Below are 18,625 nucleotides of genomic sequence, written 5' to 3' on the forward strand. Positions count from 1 at the left end.
AAATCAAGAGAAAGTAACTGTGACAAGGTAAAGCACAACAAGTCACTACTGAAATATTCCAACTCTTGCATTTCACTACAGAAATTCAAAATGAACTTTGAAAAATCATGAGAATGTAGCTGTGACAAGGTAAACCACGACAAAACACTACTGAAATATTTCATTTCTTGCATTTCACGACAGAAATTCAAAATGAACTTTGAAAAATCAAGAGAATGTAGCTGTGACAAGGTAAAGCACAACAAAACACTACTGAAATATTCCAACTCTTGCATGTCAACGAAAGAAATTCAAAAAAAACTATGAAAATAAACAGAATGTAACTGTGACAAGGTAAAGCACAACAAAACACTACTGAAATATTCTAACTCTTGCATTTTACGACTGAAATTCAAAAGGAGCTTCGAAAAATCAAGAGAATTTAACTGTGACAAGGTAAAGCACAACAAGTCAGTACTGAAATATTCCAACTCTTGCATTTCAACGAAAGAAATTCAAAATGATCTTTGAAAAATCATGAGAATGTAGCTGTGACAAGGTAAACCACGACAAGACACTTCTGAAATATTCCAATTCTTACACTTCGCAAAAGAAATTCAAAATGAACTTTGAAAAATTAAGAGAATGTAACTGTGGCAAGGTAAAGCACAACAAAACACTACTGAAATATTCCAACTCTTGCATTTCAATGAAAGAAATTCAAAATGAACTATGAAAATCAACAGAATGTAACTGTGACAAGGTAAAGCACTACAAAACATTACTGAAATATTCCAACTCTTGCATTTCAATGAAAGAAATTCGAAATGAACTTTGAAAAATCAAGAGAATGTATCTGTGACAAGGTAAACCACAACAGAACACTACTGAAATATTCTAATTCTTGCATTTCAATGAAATAAAACCAAAGTGAACTTTGAAAGATCAAGAGAATGTACCTGTGACATGCTAAACCACGAAAAAGCACTACTGAAATATTCCAACTCTTCCATTTCAAAGAAAGAAAAACTCAATTCCTCTTAGAATTATTTAAACTAAATACTTACCCCCGCCTCTCACAGAAAGTTCAGAAAGACGCAAAAGCCTTATTTATAGTCGACTCTCGTGGAACTCAAGCCCCATTTAACTCAAGCCCCCGTGCAACTGAACCCTCCATGCAACTGAACCCCTGTATACACGAAACCCTGTACAACTGAACCCTCGTGCTACTGAACGCTCCTGCTACTGAACCCTCGTGCAACTCGACCCAATTTGACTAAACCCCCGTGTAACTGTACCCCTTTAAGTGAACCCTCGTGCAACTCAAGCCCCATTTAACTCAACCCCCCGTGCAACTGAACCCTCCATGTAACTGAACCCCTGTATAACCGAAACCCCGTACAACTAAACTCCCGTGCTACTGAACTCTCGTGCTATTGAACCCTCGTGCAACTCAACCCAATTTAACTAAACCCCCGTGTAACTGTACCCCCTTTAACTGAACTCTCGTGCAACTCAACCCTCCATGCAACCCATCTCCCTCAAAACACTTTTCAGCCATTTCTTGTTAAATTTTTTTTTATTTCTAAACTATTCTAAATTGACAATACTCTCCAAAACATCACTTGTGTATTATATCACTTGTGTACTAAACATCACTTGTGTACTAAACATCACTTGTGTACTAAACATCACTTGTGTATCCACTGATACAATCCAATCACTAATTAGAATCATTCACACTCCTATTATTCAAAACATTAATTAATATCGTTCATTGTCTACGTAAATCAAGTTATAGGCAATACTGGTTTAGAAAAACTAGAATAGTGACATAATTTCATAATCCTATTTTTTCTCCGCCTTCATACAATCCAATCACTATTAGAATCATTCACACTCCTATGATTCAAAACATTAATTAATTTTATTCATTGTTTGCTTAAATTAAGTTATAGTCAAGACTGGCTTAGAAAAACTAGAATAGTGACATAATTTGACAATCCTTTTTTTTTCTCCACATTCATCAAATCAAGTAACTAATTAGAATCATTCACAATCCTATTATTCAAAACATTAATTAATTAATATCGTGCATTGTCTACGTAAATTAAGTTATAGGCAATACTGGTTTAGAAAAACTAGAATAGTGACATAATTTCATAATCCTTTTTTTTCTCCACCTTCATACAATCCAATCACTAATTACAATCATTCACACTCCTATTATTCAAAACATTAATTAATTAATATCGTTCATTGTCTACGTAAATTAAGTTATAGGCAATACTGGTTTAGAAAAACTAGAATAGTGACATAATTTCACTTTATCGACCCTCAAATTCCATTATGTGAGTGAGCTCTGAATCTCTTTGAAAAGGTGTCAAGCTTCTATAGAATAACGTTGAAATTGCTATAGGGGCATCAGAATAACATGGAGATTGCTATAAGGGCAGCAGAAGTATAACATTGATTACTACTTATATTATATATATATATATATATATATATATATATATATATATATATATATATATATATATATATATATATATATATATATATATATATATATATTATATATATATATATATATATATATATATATATATATATATATATATATATATATATATATATATATATATATTTATTTATATATATATATATATATATATATATATATATATATATATATATATATATATATATATATATATATATATATATATATATATATATATATATATATATATATATATATATATATATATATATATATATATATATATATATATATATATATATATATATATATATATATATATATATATATATATATATGAGTGTTTATGTATAGGTTCAATATGAAGCAGGTGCCGGAGTGTTTTAACGGTTGGTTTTACAACCAATGGAATATACATAACCAAAATACTAGGGGTAAAAATTATTATTTTACTCCACCTATAGTGTCCGCCCAGGTCCACGTTTTCTTTTATTATAAAGGGTATAAATTTATTTCTTTTATTTTGTATTTCAATCTCTGAAAACATTTTAATACTTTAGGTAAACAGTTTATGAGTCGATAAGACTTTTCAAGTTTTTAGAATCTTCTAAGTCAAAGCATTAATAATCCCTTTCATGAAATAGTCCAACATTCAGAAGACACCTCTGTCAATGCACCATAATAGCCTTGCATGACATTATTCTGGAGTCCTTTGATAGCCGTGACCAAATTTCTGATGCTCGAAAGTTAAAATTAACGTGTAGACAATGAAAACCAGGAGACAACTTCGAATTCCTTTAAATAGTTTTAACCACAATGTTGAGGAAAAAATTGACAAAAATTCGTCATTTCAAAGTACATGGCCCCAAAAGTAGTCACGGTTGGTGTTCAGCCGTTCAAAAAGAGGTGCATTCTGTAAGCAGTGTCTCTTGTTTGCCAAATGTGAGACCAGTAAAGGCTCACACTAGACGCTTGGATGCTTAGTTTCAAGCTATATAAGTAGTGGGGGCATTATGGATCCTGTGAACGCCCCCTCACTTAATTCCCGGTACCGTCACTTTTTTTAAGCTACTTGATATTTGGCAACTGCTTAGTAGAGCACACAGGTTTTCACAATGCCATTAACAGGCTTACGCAAGTTAATTCAAGACATTTCTTGAATTGTCTAATTCAAGACATTTCAAGTCTAATTCAAGTTAATTCAAGACATTTCTTGAAGACATTTCAGGACATACTTCAAGATGTTTTCCTACCATTTGTTTCTTCAGGGCATTTCCCAAGACGCTAGTCAAGCTGGGAACCCCCGTAGGTAAAAAAAAATAACCTTAGTACCCCCTCAGGACGTTAGTCTAATGTTAACTTATGTAAATTCAAACAACCTTGTCAATCACTAGTTTTGAGGGTCAATGACGCTTGTTTTGGTAAGGCTTACGCAAGGCTTGTTTTGGTGGAATAGGCCTTTGTAACCCGACCACAAAGGTTTTCCCGTTATTTGACGTACACAAAAGTTTATTTATTTGCAGGGTCAAATTCTTAGAATAGGACAATGATCAGTGTTGGAGCTAATGTCACCATAGATTTTTTTTTTTTTTATTCCAATATTCACGGCGCCAGGTACTTCAAAGTATCTGATATGCCGCTATTCATCTACCTCGTTTAATGGCCTCGAGGGTTTAAATGTCTATTGAACCTTCTTTTGAAGGTGTCAACAGATGGATTTGCAGGAATAATATCCCCATAAAGATCATTCCGGATAAAATTGCAACGTTAGATGAAGCTGTACCTCATACACTTGGTTTTAGGCGTGTCTTCTCTTAGTTAATTGGATTGAGATCTGTGCCTTCACGTCTGCCTTTTCACTGTGACAATGGGGAGAGTAATATGAGACAGGCCGTCTATAGGAAGTGACCTCATGTACTTGTAGGAAACTGCCATCGATACTACGTTAAACCTTTCATTCAGAGGCAGGAGCGATTCTTGTGTACAGGTGCTGCCCGCCGTATTTGCCCTATTTTGGATCTATTTTCTGAAATAGTGCCAACAGTGCTTTCGGAGCACCAAAATATAGCGGGCATCCATGTTCAGCTATGGGTCTGATGCAAGACTTGTAGAGTGGGATGATCGACCTTGATGGAAGAAGGTTTTTGCAGCGAAGAGTAACTCCCAGCTTTCTTGTGCAGGAGGTTCTCACCCGATCAAGGTGGTTGTTCCAAGAGATATCGGTGGAGAAATGAATACCCAGTAGACGAAGCTCGTCGACTCACTTTATAGCTTCATTTTTGAAGATGAAACTAGGGTGTTCACGTGGCACCTTTGATCGGGTAATTTAGAAGCTCCTTTGTTTTCGATGCATTGAAATTGATCATCCATGCATCAGACCACTTTTCAATTTTCAAAAGATCCATCTGTAGGGAAAGGGAGGCTTGTGTTGGGTCTTCGTGTTTAGGGACGGCTGAGTGTGTCGTGATATCGCCAGCAAAGTGATGCAGAGGGTTTTCGAGGTTGTCTCCCATGTCGTTTATGTAGATAAGGAAGAGTGTGGGTCCCAAGACCCTGCCCTGGGGTACCCCTGCTTTCACTGGATAATCACGGGAAATAAACCCGTCAAGAACAACCCGCAGTGAACGATCGGAAAGAAAGTTCTCAATCACTTTTAACAGACATCCACGAACACCATACACATAGTTTCTTTAGCAGGCCACGGTGCCATACTCTGTCAAAAGCTTTCGCAATGTCGAAGGATAATAGCCTAATGTTTCATCACATTGCCAGTAGTTCCATCCAGTCCTGATGCTAGACCACTAGGTAGTCTAATGTTGGGTATTTTATGCGGAATCTATATTGGTAACCGCCTAAGAGGTCATTTGATTCCAGGTACTGATGAAGTGTTTTATTGGAGACGCTCTCGCAGACTTTGCCAACACAGGAGAGAAGGCTAATAGGCCTGTAGGCGCCCAGGCTCGTTGGATCGCCTTCTGGCCTTAGAGTAAGTTTAACATGGGCGGACTTCCATGTTTGTGGGAAGGTTCCAGAGTGAAAGCACAGCCGGAAAAGCAATGACAAGGGTCTAGCTAGTTCGACACTGCAGGACTTGAGGACAACTTTTGGTATGTTGTCAGGACCCGTAGCTTTGGTCACATGAAGATGCTACAGAATACGAAGGATCTTGGGAGCAGAAAAATTAACGCGTTCCAGGACAGTGTTTGTTCAGTCGGAGAAATTTGGCACTTCTCTACCACCGTCGTCTAGATTCGAGAATTCGGCAAAAGCCTTAGCAAGAGCTTCAGCCTTTGCCTTTGGATCTTGTACCATAGTCCCGTTAGTCTGGAGAGAAGGAATTGCGGTCCCCTTGGACGACGGTAAAGCCTCCTTGACAATTCTTCATCAACTCTTTGCCGAAGCAAGTTGAAGCTTGGTGGCGCATTTCTCCTTATACTGAACCCGGGCCTGCCGAATCGCACGAACTGCATCTTTGCGTGCATTTATGAATGCAATTCTGTCCTCTATGCTCTTCAAAAGTAGCCATTGCTTGTGTGCCTTTTGCTTTGCTCGGATTGTCTTCTTACACCGGGCGTTGAACCAAGGTTTGTCCTTACTGGACACCTGGATCAGCTTTGAAGGGATATGCTTTTCGACAGAGTCAACTCTGGCGTGCTGGTACTTATCTGCAGCTTTCTCTAGGCCTTCCAGGAGGAAGGCTCTCCACTGCTGAGAAAAAAGAGTGTTTCTCAAACCGTCCCAATCACCTCTTTTGTATAGCCAGATTGTTCCCTCATGCTTTACTGGAGGCGGAATACGTAGGTTTCCACGTGCAACGACGGCAACGTGGTCACTGGTAAAACCATGAGCGTCTACCTTAAAGGAGTTAGGATGATCTGTAAGGAAGAGGTCAAGACGAGATGATCCGTTTGGGCAGTGATAAGTGCCGAAATCGACAAGTTGTTCCAGCCCGTAAGAGCGAGATAGATCATACAAGTCCGACCTTTCCCTATCAGTATTTTTGCTGCGAAGCCACACTCTGTGATTGACGTTGAAGTCTCCATGGAGGATAATGACACACTTAGCACGATTGCCCCGAATATAATCGATGGAGGCTTCAAGGTAGCTGGTAATCTGGTAAGTTGGAGGGTTATATACAGTACCGACAATCACGGATTTATTTGGGAGGGTCACCCTAACCCACAGAGCTTCTTCGCCTGCTGAATCTGGTATGTTCAGGCATGAATAACTCTGTAGATAAACAGCGACACCTCCTCCTCCGTATTTAGCGCCGTCAGTACGCTCTCGATCCCGCCTGAGGAGTGTGTATCCCTGTATGGCAACCTCACTGCTCTGTATTTCTTGGTTTAGATTGGTCTCAGTGATGCCCATGATAGATGGCTTGACCGAGTTCACTAAATGTAGGAACTGGTCAAACTTAGATCTGAGACCCCGTACATTGCAGTGGGCTACAGTAAACAGGTCCGTTTGGATGGTCGGTGGACGTGCTACAGGTCGTCGTCGAAATGGCTGTTTGGTCCGAGGCTTTTTGTTGTTAATCATAACCAGGTAAAAGAAGCTTTGCCGGGTGGTTAGCCCAACAAAGCCCATAAATCCATTGCCATTCATCATTAGACGGGGAACGGTGCCACCTGCCAACGCACCTCATTACCGCATCTTCAACATGGAGGTGGTACCCCATAATGGGTTAGGATTCGGCACAAGTGCCTCCCATTTACGCCAGATAATAATGGATTTCAAGAGGTCCTTTCTAGGAGCTCCAAAAAAAAAAACTTCCCCAATCAAAAGTATTTCCCCTCGCCCATTCCAAATTTCTCCTTCCCAAAACTTAGACATTTACCTCAAAATTACTCCTAATACCCCCTTTGAAATAACAAAGATTACTACAATGAGGGTTGAAATTTTCAAAATGTTAAAATCAATGTTTTCTCTTAACATTCACCGTGATGGATCTTTGCTAATAGCTTTCCAAGATCAGAAATCAGCAGATATAATACTTAATCTAAAATCTCTTCTGAGTACCCCAATTAATTCATCTAAATGGAACCCAAAACAATCCCCAACAAAAATGGTAGTATATAATGTTCCCCTAGAAATACCAATTCAGGAGTTAAAAGAAGGGCTCTCAGATAGGGCTGGTAACGCAATCCCTGTAGAAGATGTCACTCAACTGGGTAAACCCAACTCTAATGGATTAAAAACAAGTAGATCTTTCTTATTTACACTGAAGGAAAAAATTAATATCCCAGAAAAGTTATTCCTATTTGGGCAAATCAAACCGCACAAGGAATAGAAGCCTAAGCCTATTCAGTGTCAGAAGTGTCTGAAACTGGGACACACACCAAATAAATGCAATGAAATTCTCCTAGCCTGTAGTAATTGTAAAGGCTCCCATCCTAAAGAGTTGACAACTTGCAACGACACTCAGCCTACATGTATCAATTGTAAAGGCCCACATGAATCCACCAATAAATCACAATGCCCTGCATATAAGAAAAGAGCACTAACACTCCAAATAGCTACAGAGAAGGCCATTCCATACCCTTTTGCAGCTATGGAAGCAAATGCTGCTCAATCACACCAAATAAGACCTATATTGAAATCAAATAAAACTCCCAAGTAAACACTCCCAATGCATCAAGTACTCCTTACAAAACACCATCCTTTAAGCCCCCTAGCTCACATCTCTATCAGAAAGAATCACCAAGCCAACAAGCCTCCTTGCCTAGTGAGATGAGGTCGGCCTGGCACCCCCTCCCAACAAGAAACAAACCAAAAACACTACCAGGAATTAATCCCTTAACTGACAAACTGGATGCACAACAAAACATGCAAACCCCAAATATATGCTTATTCATTCTAAACTGCAATGCAGTTGAGGCCATGAATATACAACAACAACAGAAAACAAAAATCATTGCTGAATTGGCAAAAATCTACATCCCTAATCATATGCTCATTCAAGCAAAAAAAGATCTTGCTTTACTATTAACAAAGCTGAACATTGATACACAGTCATATGAAAAATAAATCAACAGCACAACACATATCAATACTCCAGTGGAACGTAAGATCACTTACAGAAAATAACTTAAATTAACTAATATATTGTATGAATAATAAATCCATCAATACTGCTTTCCCCCAGGAAACTCTTTTAACCCAAAATCAACAAGTTAAGTCTCTGGGATACACTATACTGAGAAATGATAGATCATAAGAGAGAAAAGGAGTTGGAGTAGCTTTAATAGTCTATAATAATATAAAGTTATGTTGTATCAACTTTCCGGATTATGTAAATGGTGTTGATTCAATTGGTATCAGTGTTTGGCTGAATAATACAAAAACCTACATAATAAGCTCTTATAACCCTAATGGCCAAACTACAGATGCCATGGATTTCTTCAGCTACATCAATAGTTCTAATATGTTGAAAAATATCATTATTTGTGGAGACTTTAATGCCCACAGCCTTTTGTGGGGGAATAAACCAGCAAATAAAGCTGGTAAGATCATTGAGCGTATGACTTCAAATAATAATGAATTAGCTGTTACTACCCCTCCAAACCTGAATACATAATTCAACCCCAAAAGTGGCAGTTTTTCTACAATTGACCTACAAATTGTGTCTTTAAATATTTTGAATAAAATTTATATAAATAAAATTGATAGTCTATGTACTGACCACTTTGCCATAGTTTGCTCCCTAAACAAACCTGCTGAAACCCTATCACATACCTCCAAATATATCAACACTATAGCAAATTGGCCTATGTTCCAAAATAAGCTAAATGATGAAATTACAAGTTTCACCCAAAATTCATGCATTTCAAACGCAAGAGTTGACACACATGCTGAGGTTTTTGCATCTTTACTAATAAATACAGCTAATCATGCTATCCCCAGGACCACACCCAGGAAAACCTTCCCTAAACATATTCACAAAGCATGGTGGACAAATGAGTGCCAAAATAATTGGAGAACAAAAAAGGCAGCTAGGAGAACATTCTTTAAAAAACCATCACCTACTACATATTTAAAAAAAAATTACAAGCAGAATCTAATCTAAAAAGGACCATAATAAACGCTAAATATAACTACTGGAATAATTTTGCAAATAATCTCTCCAGAGAAACACATGATCCAATTATACATAAAGTCATAAGCCACATCTGTGGGAAAAAAACTTCCCCCAACCTACTCCTGTATGAGCTCATACATAGTAATACCCATTATGACAATGATAATGAAAAAGTTAAGCTATTTGCCACTCTTTTTGTTAATAAGCTAACATCAAATAATTGTAGCAAAATGCCCCCAATTCCTATGAACCCAAGTTACCAACCTCGCCCAGGATCCGAGTATATAACCTGCCCATTTTCAATCCAGGAAATGAATAATGCAATACATCATATTAGGACCAAGACCGGCGGCAGCTATGACAATATACGCTCTACATGGATAAAGAATCTCATCCCTTCATAAAAACAGGAAATTCTGAGTTGTTATAATTGTTCTTGGGATTCATCTATATTTCCCAAAATCTGAAAATGCTCGTCCTTCCTACCAATCCTAAAGAAAAATAAACCCAAAAATAACCCTGAGTCTTATAGGCCCATAATGTGTACTCGTGTGATAGGGGATATATTGTATAAAATTCTCTATTATTAACTCATCTGCTTTGTTTAAACACATTCTATGATAGCTCACACCGAAAATGGCGTCAGGAAATCCCGCTCATCAACAGAGACTTCTAAACTGTATACAAACGCAATAAATAAATCATTCTAAAAAAATAATGTCCTAGTTGCAGCTTTCCTAGATTTTGAAGGGGCATATGACAATGTGAACCACCAAATCCTTTTAATTAAACTTGCAAACCTTGGACTACCCCCCAAGCTAGTATCTTTTATAAAATCTTTCATAGAATTGTGAAGTTTCATTGTGGTTTAATTTAGGTTTTCCTAAAATCGCTCCGAAGCAGTTGGTCTTTATTTGAGTGAATAGAATTTGTAAAATATTTTTATGAATATTTTTGAAACGTAAAGAGACAAACAATAACACACGGAAGAAGAGACTGGTACAGGGAAAGAAAGAGAGAAAGTAAAAACACTAGCAAATATTTTCGAAAAATATAAATATATTATGCCAAATATTCAGAGCTTAAAAAAAGTGCTGGTACCGGGAATCAAAGGGAGGGGGGCTCAGAGGATCCATAATGCCGCCACTACTCTACCCCACATCGTCTGAAAAATGTTCATTCAGCAACCTAAAGCAGCTTAAAACATGCTTCTAAAATGAGACAGGAGAGGACAGTTTAAATGGTCTTGCAGACATGTCTATCAATTGCAATGTCAAAGTAGATATTGACGATGTTTTAAGCGACTTTGGGAGGAAATCAAAACAGATTAAAATATATAAAAAATTTACAGTGTTTATGTTGTTTTTTACATAATGTATATAACATATAATGCTATACATATAATGTATAGCCTATATATAATGTATATGTGTGTAATTTTGTTTATAACATTTTTCAAATAATTCCGGGAAATCCTTCTCCCCCTCAATGGAATTCCCTTCTTCCATGAAAAATTCGTACATGAAAAGACCCTCCAACGTACCCCCCCCCCCGCCGAAAAATGTCTTTATACGTCCCAATAACAATACTGTTTGTAAATAATGGGCGAAGTTCATAGCTTGCAGCCCTTCCCCAGGGACTGTTGGGGGTCAAGTAATCTTCAAAGACATCGTTATTAGATCTTTTGACTATGTTGAACAAAATGGCCATCTCAAAAATTTTATCGGACGACCCTGGGGAAAAAGGGCATGGGAGGGGGGATAGATGCCCTCCAATCTTTTTGATCACTTCAAAATAGGACTTTCAATTTCCGATCAAATAGAACCTCTCCCGATCTTTTAGGATCACTGGTTTGATACGATCACCCCTCGGGAAAAAAAAACAAATACAAACGTATCCGTGATTTGTCTTCTGGTACAAATGCAAAATTCCACGTTTTTTGTATATAGGAGTTTGAAACCTCTACGGAAGGGTTCTCTGATATACTGAATCTGATGGTGCATTTTCATTACGATCACTTAAGGTTTTGGGAGTCCTCCCCCCTTTTTTTTAAACTGAGCTAATTTTCGTAGGCTTGTAACTTTTGATGGGTAACAATTAAACTTGATTAATTTTAGACAGTTTGAATGGGCATCAAAATTCAATTATTTTGATGTATCTATTGTTATCAATACCTCTGGTTCTTAGAGTTTTGGTTACAAGTGAGCAGCATCGCTTCTTCCTTACGTTACCAAGAACTGTTTGAAAAAGACTAAAACAGAAACAAGAAAAACGACAAATGAAACTTGAAAGCTATTTAAACGAAATGTGTTATACATATCATTTAAATACTTATCATTAAAATTGTTCAGTGGGGGGGGGGGTCTTCTATTACTTTTTTAGGCCATTTATTGGTGGGAAAGGAGTTTATGGGTGGAGGAAAGAGGGAGGTTAGTTTTTGGTGGATGGAGATGACAAGGAAAAATTAAGTATGTTCGGGAGCTATGGAGAGCACTAGTGGTAAAATAGGCTAATTTTTGTTCTTTTGTCAAATGTAACCAGATCTCTCTGTGAAAGAGGGATATATAAGGCTCTGTGAAAGAGGGAGATATAAGGACCTTAAGCCTCCTTGAAGATAATTTTTTTGAAGACCTTTGTTCTGGTGTTTCCATTTCTTTCTTTCTTTTTTTTGTGTCAGGCAGAGATAACTTAAAATTAGTAGATTTTTGGGCGTCTTTAGAAAATCTGAAAACATTTTTTCAATGCTTAATAAGCCTAATACACCATTCTTACTTTCGCTATACTTGTGGCCTTGTTGAAGGTGGCATATGAGAATTCTCAACGAAATTGAACAATATTCCCTCAACTTTGAACATAGCTAGGCCAGTCACATATATTTTTTTTTTTTTTTTGTAGCCTGTTCACAGAGAAACAGAATAAATCGGACCAAGTATCTGGTATTTTTATTGCACATACCTTTTCATAAATCCCTGACTTGCTGATGTAGCCTGTATACGCACCATTATCGCTGAAGAAAAAGTGAAACCTGTGTTAAATTCTAATTTTACTCTTTACTTTCATTTCAAAGGCTAGTTTTTTTCTTGATTCAACATGGTTCAATGTGTGCAATCGGAACTATATGAGCCTGTGCTATTTGTTTTCTAAATTAATGACATAAAGCTTTTTAGATTCGATCAACTGAAATACGCTTAAAAATCGGAACTAATCGAAATAAATTTGTAGGTATAGAAGCACATCTCTATTCCATCTAAAAATTCCTTGGAGATTAAGCGTATTAATGAGAGTAAAATTATAGAAAGTGAAATTTAAGATATTAAACATTTAGAGGTGAAAGATATGAGTAATTAAATATGGCTCTCTTCTTGAAAGTAAATAAAATTTAAGTAACTTATTTTTGATGAAGTGTTATTCTCATGACTAACTTATAAACCATAAAATATAACTAGAAGTGAAGCTGCATCGAAAATGAACAAAAAAGAAAATATTTTTTGTTATTTATTTATTCACACTCTAATACAGTCTTAAAATCTTACCAGAATGAGATTTAATCCCAGCACCATTATCTTCATGTTCATTATCTTCACGCTTCAGACTACTTTTAATCGGTAAAAGAACATCAAACCTGATGTTGGAATTTTGGATATCGTTTTCCGGACTAAGTAGTATGATTTCAGTAGTTAAAATGTCTCTACTGATAAATGGCTCCTGGAAATACTGATCGTAATTAGAGAGCGACAGAGAGACACAGTTAATAAAAATCCTGCAATATAACTATACTTAAATAATAAAGACAATGTAAGTAAAACGCACCCACATAAGGAAAAGGAAAAACAATATAAAAAATATATAAAACATACAAACAAAATCGAACTAACAAATACCGGAATAATCTAGAGATCAACAGAGTTTCGTCTTTTTCCTTTCTTAATTTTTGGCAGCATTAGCCTACACTGAGTTTGCAAGAAAATAGATGGCATTGTAAAATGTATTAAAAAACAAAAAGAAATATGATTTTTCTTACTTCCACTATATTTTGGTACAGTTTAATCAAGGACAGAAAATTACTATTTTTGTCCGAAGAAGAGTTTTCCCTTATTCTTAATCAATTAATTTTAATTTTGAAGTTTTTTTACTTGAAATTAACTATTAAAGAAACAAATCATTGAACAGACTAAATATCATGACAGATCCAAGATATTTTTGTTAGTTTACATGCCAGCGCTTATTTAATAATACATTAATTCGAACCCTATATGATACATGATATGACCATAGAGAAGAAACTAATTGGAGATCACCTTAAAAAACAAAAAAAATAACCAAACACATCTTGCTTCCCAACGACTGGAAAATACAAAGGGGTTGATGTGACTTTAGATGAAGACGGTAATCGTCCCACGGTCTACGGATTTTTAAGTTCATTGAACCGGATTGCTTCTCTCATCACACCGTCTGGGTCACATGTGGAGCATACCTATGTCCTATGCTTAGTTTAGATAACTAAGTTTTTCATTATGGGAATTGGAACATAGCTCTTATTTAAAAACTTAAATACAATAAAAAAAAGGCAAATTCTATGAGCATACAAATGATGTTCTTTTCTACACTTGGGTGTACTTTTTGTGTCATCTCTGACAGGGTATAAATATATATTTTTTTTCTATATAGATCTAAACCATATTGTGGCATTCCATTGGTCATATGGAGAATAACCGTTTTCGAATTAAATAATAATAATAAAAAAAAAAAAAAAAAAAAAAAAACTGCGGATATTTTCTTCGATGAGATGGGGGAATAATATGTCAAATAAGACTCTTTAAGTGATAGCCATCCTGGCTAAGTGGTTGGCGCGCTGTATTGGGAATATTTTGTCCGAGGGGCTCGAGTTCTGTCCCTGGCGTGGCTGGTTATTTGATTTGGGATGGCAGTCAATGGCGCAACTCTGTAAGCTCAGCCAGAGTCTACCCTGCTCTAAATGAGTACCCGGAGAAAAACGGGGACGGTAAGAAGGAAGGGTAAGCGAAAGCACAGGATGGCTGGCCCCCGACTTGCACTTCCTGGCTGAAGGGCCATGAAACGGATATCAACACCACCGGTTTAGAACTTGAGGGTCTAATACCATCATACTTACTACTACTTTAAGTGATCCTTGCAAAAATAGAGTAAAACTATAAAATTGATTAGACGATTAATACTAGAATTACACTTTATACAAATGCCAAAATGTATCATCATGTTTTGTAATGCAGAGCTTAATTTATATTGAAAATCGATAAATTGCTAAAAAAAAAAGAAATTGGAATGTACAAAAAAGGTGACGCTTTTGGTTACAGGTGAGATATTTAGATCCTTGTCTTTAATAGGCAGTTTTTTGGATGAGCTTTCTAAGTGATACTTACAAATATAGTAAAACTAAAAGATTGATAGAACTGGTTAATCTTAGAATTAAAGTTTAGAGGAATGCTAAGTGTTGCTTTCTTCTAACAGAAATCTGAATTTTCTGGTAAAGCCCAATAAATATGCTGAAAAAAGAAATTTTTATATGTGCAGAAAAGGGTGTTATTTTCAATACAAGCCTAACTATTAGTTTCTTATCTTTAATTAGCAATAGTGCAAATAATTTTAAAAGTGCTGCAAATAAAATTTTTAAAATACAAAAAAATAGATAAGGAGCTGCTGTGACTAACAATATTTCTATTGGGAAACTACCAGCACGGAAGCATTTAATGGCAAAACCCATGTTTAAGCATTTACATTTAATGGGTTTATCATAGTTGTCGGTATAAAACGGTTACATCTTTGGAAATTTTTGACTAAGATAAAGATTTCTAAAAGTTATAAACTGTTATATCAATTTCTGGAATTAACAAGAAAAAAAGAGAAAATTTTAAAAGTAGTTCGTTTATTACTAAGAAGTGAGATCGATAAGTCTATTGAGCATTTTGAAGTTCAAAAACATTTTTAAGATAAGTTTATGTGTGTATTATATTTTAAAAACAATTATCTGTTAACACATCTGGCCAAAAAATGTATTTTTTTTTTTGAAAACGGTCTTATAATGTTACCGAAATCAACTAACTAACTATTTAGGGAATTAAATCCATAAATATCTTCGAGGGTAAATGTCCTTACCTTTACTAAAAGCAAATCATCTATGATCTAAGTTTATTTTTTATCTCTACTTAAGTTTGAATACATACCATACCACTACCAGCCTCGCCACTTCCTTTTTCGGCATTATTGATGGTATTATGTAGATTGAACAACAAAGGTCTAGAACTGTCAAAATATTTTGGATTTTTGCTGATCCTGCTGGTCCCAGTTCTAGGTGAATAGTCTTCTTTAGAAGTATTGATTTCTGCTTAAAAACAAAGAGTAAATAATTAAAAAAGTTATTTCTTACTCTAATGCTAAGGTATTCAGCCTGCGTCCAGGGGCAAATCTCCAGTATTTTTATGGGAGGGGGAGGGTGCAAGAGGGGTCCATATCCGGATAGTCAAAGGGTATGTGATATATATTATTTTTTTTCTACATTATTGGGGGGGAAACTGCCCCCCACCCCTTGCCACCACCAAACGACGCCCCTCCCTGCTTCAATAGGAACCAAAACTCTAAGGAAGACAATTTTGTTGAGAATATGAACTCAAGAGAATCTCAGTTTTCCCAACAAATTATTTTACAATAAGATTAAGTACCTTTAGTGTTACCAACAAAAGTTATTAGCGTAAGAAAAATTGCACAATCTCAGAACAAGAGAAGATAACCCCAAAAAGGATGGTGACTTGGACAAAACTATGCCGTCAAATTTAGTAAATCCAGAGACTCTTTGCCGGATATTTTATGTCCCCATATACAAAAATTCGACCGAAATTTTTGAGACATGCAATTACTTTAGAACAACTGAAAAGTAAAATAATTAGCCTCCTTGTCTTAGAGGCTATACGGCAACGCATTCTTTCTTGAGCATGTATACGTGCCCTTCATAGAAACTATAACAATTTTGGAGTTCAAAAAGGTTTTCTTCGGGGAACGCTTTTCAATTCCTCCTGGGAGTTTCTCCAGATCCCTAGAGCATATACCCCCTAGCCCTAATTTACTTGAAAAATGTATTTCAATTTTTAATATTCGATGTGAAGGATAAGGAGTGACAGCCCCCCCCCCCCCTCTTAATGCAGGAACAGTTTAAGAGTAACATAAAAAGATATAATCATTTGTCTTATCTGAACAAAGAGAGATAGGTTAGTAGGCCTCTACAAGGAGTAAACTCTGATTGGTAACCCCCTCCCTTGAAAAAATTGAAATATTATGACTTGGTTAACTATTTTTGGAATTAAGACCTATCTAAAATAAAAATTATGTTAAAGCTGTCTCAGGGTGAGTTTCATTTTCGAAGCATTGTTATACAAAATATAGCCTTTAGCCGAAAGAGTGGGAAAAGGAGGGTTGAAATGAAAGTAAAGAGATGTGTTAACCTTCATATTTCTAGAATAGTTTTTTGTCGATTGAATTTTAAATGTTGTTCTTTACTATCATTAAAAAATCTTGCTTGGCTCTTCATTTAATTAGAGGCAACGCTCTAGCGTTGCCAACACTAAAAGACCATATGCCTTCAATGTATGATTTACTTGCTTTTTTTTTTTTTCAAGCCACGTCGTATCGATTGTGTGATCGTGCAAATTTCCCGGGGCGTTTCATTTAATCAGAAATTTAAAGTTCTGATTTGCTTTTTAAAAGTCAGAAGAGCTTGGAGGACTTCCAGTCCCCCTTTCGAGACCTTTTGAAAGTATTGCTTGGTGTTGAGGTATCCAAAAAGCTGTAAAGTTAAGTTGTGGGTGAAAAGGATGGGTACTTCAACTTGTAAAATGGGCTTAGGAGGGACATTAAGAAAGGAACTTGCTCTGAAATGCCTTTGAAAAGTATTGCTTGGTGTTGAGATATCCGAAAAGCTGTAAAGTAAAGTTGTGGGTGAAAAGGATGGATGCTTCAACTTTTAAAATGGGTTTAGGAAGGACATTATGAAAAGAAGTTGCTCTGAAATGCCTTTTGAAAGGTATTGCTTGGTGTTGAGATATCCGAAAAGCTGTAAAGTAAAGTTGTGGGTGAAAAGGATGGGTGCTTCAACTTGCAAAATGGGTTTATGAGGGACATTACGTAAAGAACTTATTCTGAAATGCCTTTTGAAAAGTATTGCTTGATGTTGAGATATCCAAAAAGCTGTAAAGTAAAGTTTTGGGTGAAAAGGATGGGTACTTCAACTTGTAAAATGGGTTTAGGAGGGACATTAAGAAAGGAACTTGCTCTGAAATGCCTTTGAAAACATTACATACAGTTAGGTTGTACGTAGGCTTAAAACACTTGTGTTTTAAGTGTGTTTCATGACATTCTAAGATGTAAAAAAAAGTAAAAAAAAAAAATTGGCCACTACAAACATTATTTTTATAATAGTAAAAGTTGCGACACACATATCTATATCATTCCCATTTTGAAGTTGGAAAATATTAAATATGAATTTTTTGTGTTTTAAGTGTGTTTCAAGACATTCTATGAGATGTAAAAAAAAAGTTAAAAAATAAACTAAAAAATAAAAAATAAAAAAAAAACTCAAAAAAGGAAAAAAAACTCAAAAAAGTTGGGGGGGGGGTTGGTGGGAGGGAGGGTGGAGAGATAGGGTTGAGGGATAGGGGTAGGACTTGGGGCCCAAAAGCTGTAAAGTAAAGTTGTGGGTGAAAAGGATGGGTACTTCAACTTGTAAAATGGGTTTAGGGAGGACATTACATAGAGAACTTGTTCTGAAAAATATATTCGAGGGGGAGCCAAAAGTTGGGGGGATGGGGCCCTTTTGTGTCTCAAATCATCTTCTAAAATGCCTCAAACTGTTTCGTCCAAATAATTCCCTAAAATGCCTTAAACGGTTTCGCCCACATAATCCCTAAAATGCCTAAAACGGTTTCACCCAAATAATCTCTAAACGTAATTTCAGCGTGTTCCCTATGTTTTGACATCCCTGCGCTGTCACATTTGAAATTCCTAGGAAACCCTTTCCCGCGTTAATCTCTTCA

At 36.0% G+C, this 18,625-nt stretch overlaps 1 protein-coding gene across 3 annotated transcripts in view; it reads right to left on the bottom strand.

The window, feature by feature from the left end:
• Nucleotides 1-18,625, bottom strand: part of LOC148950173 (uncharacterized) — a 164,806-nt gene that overhangs the window by 128,886 nt on the left and 17,295 nt on the right. For 2 of the 3 annotated variants that reach the window (XM_089091486.1, XM_089091488.1), the window contains exons 4-5: nucleotides 15,767-15,927; nucleotides 13,100-13,271 (exon numbers count right to left, since the gene is read on the bottom strand). In XM_089091486.1, the coding sequence (XP_088947612.1) occupies nucleotides 13,100-13,271; nucleotides 15,767-15,927 (333 nt within the window). The remainder of the gene's footprint in view (nucleotides 1-13,099; nucleotides 13,272-15,766; nucleotides 15,928-18,625) is intronic. The other variant, XM_089091487.1, reaches the window with a different exon arrangement.

Source organism: Artemia sp. Qi Xiang Cuo, chromosome 7 (genome assembly GCF_049724085.1).
Source record: "Artemia sp. Qi Xiang Cuo chromosome 7, ASM4972408v1, whole genome shotgun sequence".
Classification (NCBI taxonomy): Eukaryota; Metazoa; Arthropoda; class Branchiopoda; order Anostraca; family Artemiidae; genus Artemia; species Artemia sp. Qi Xiang Cuo.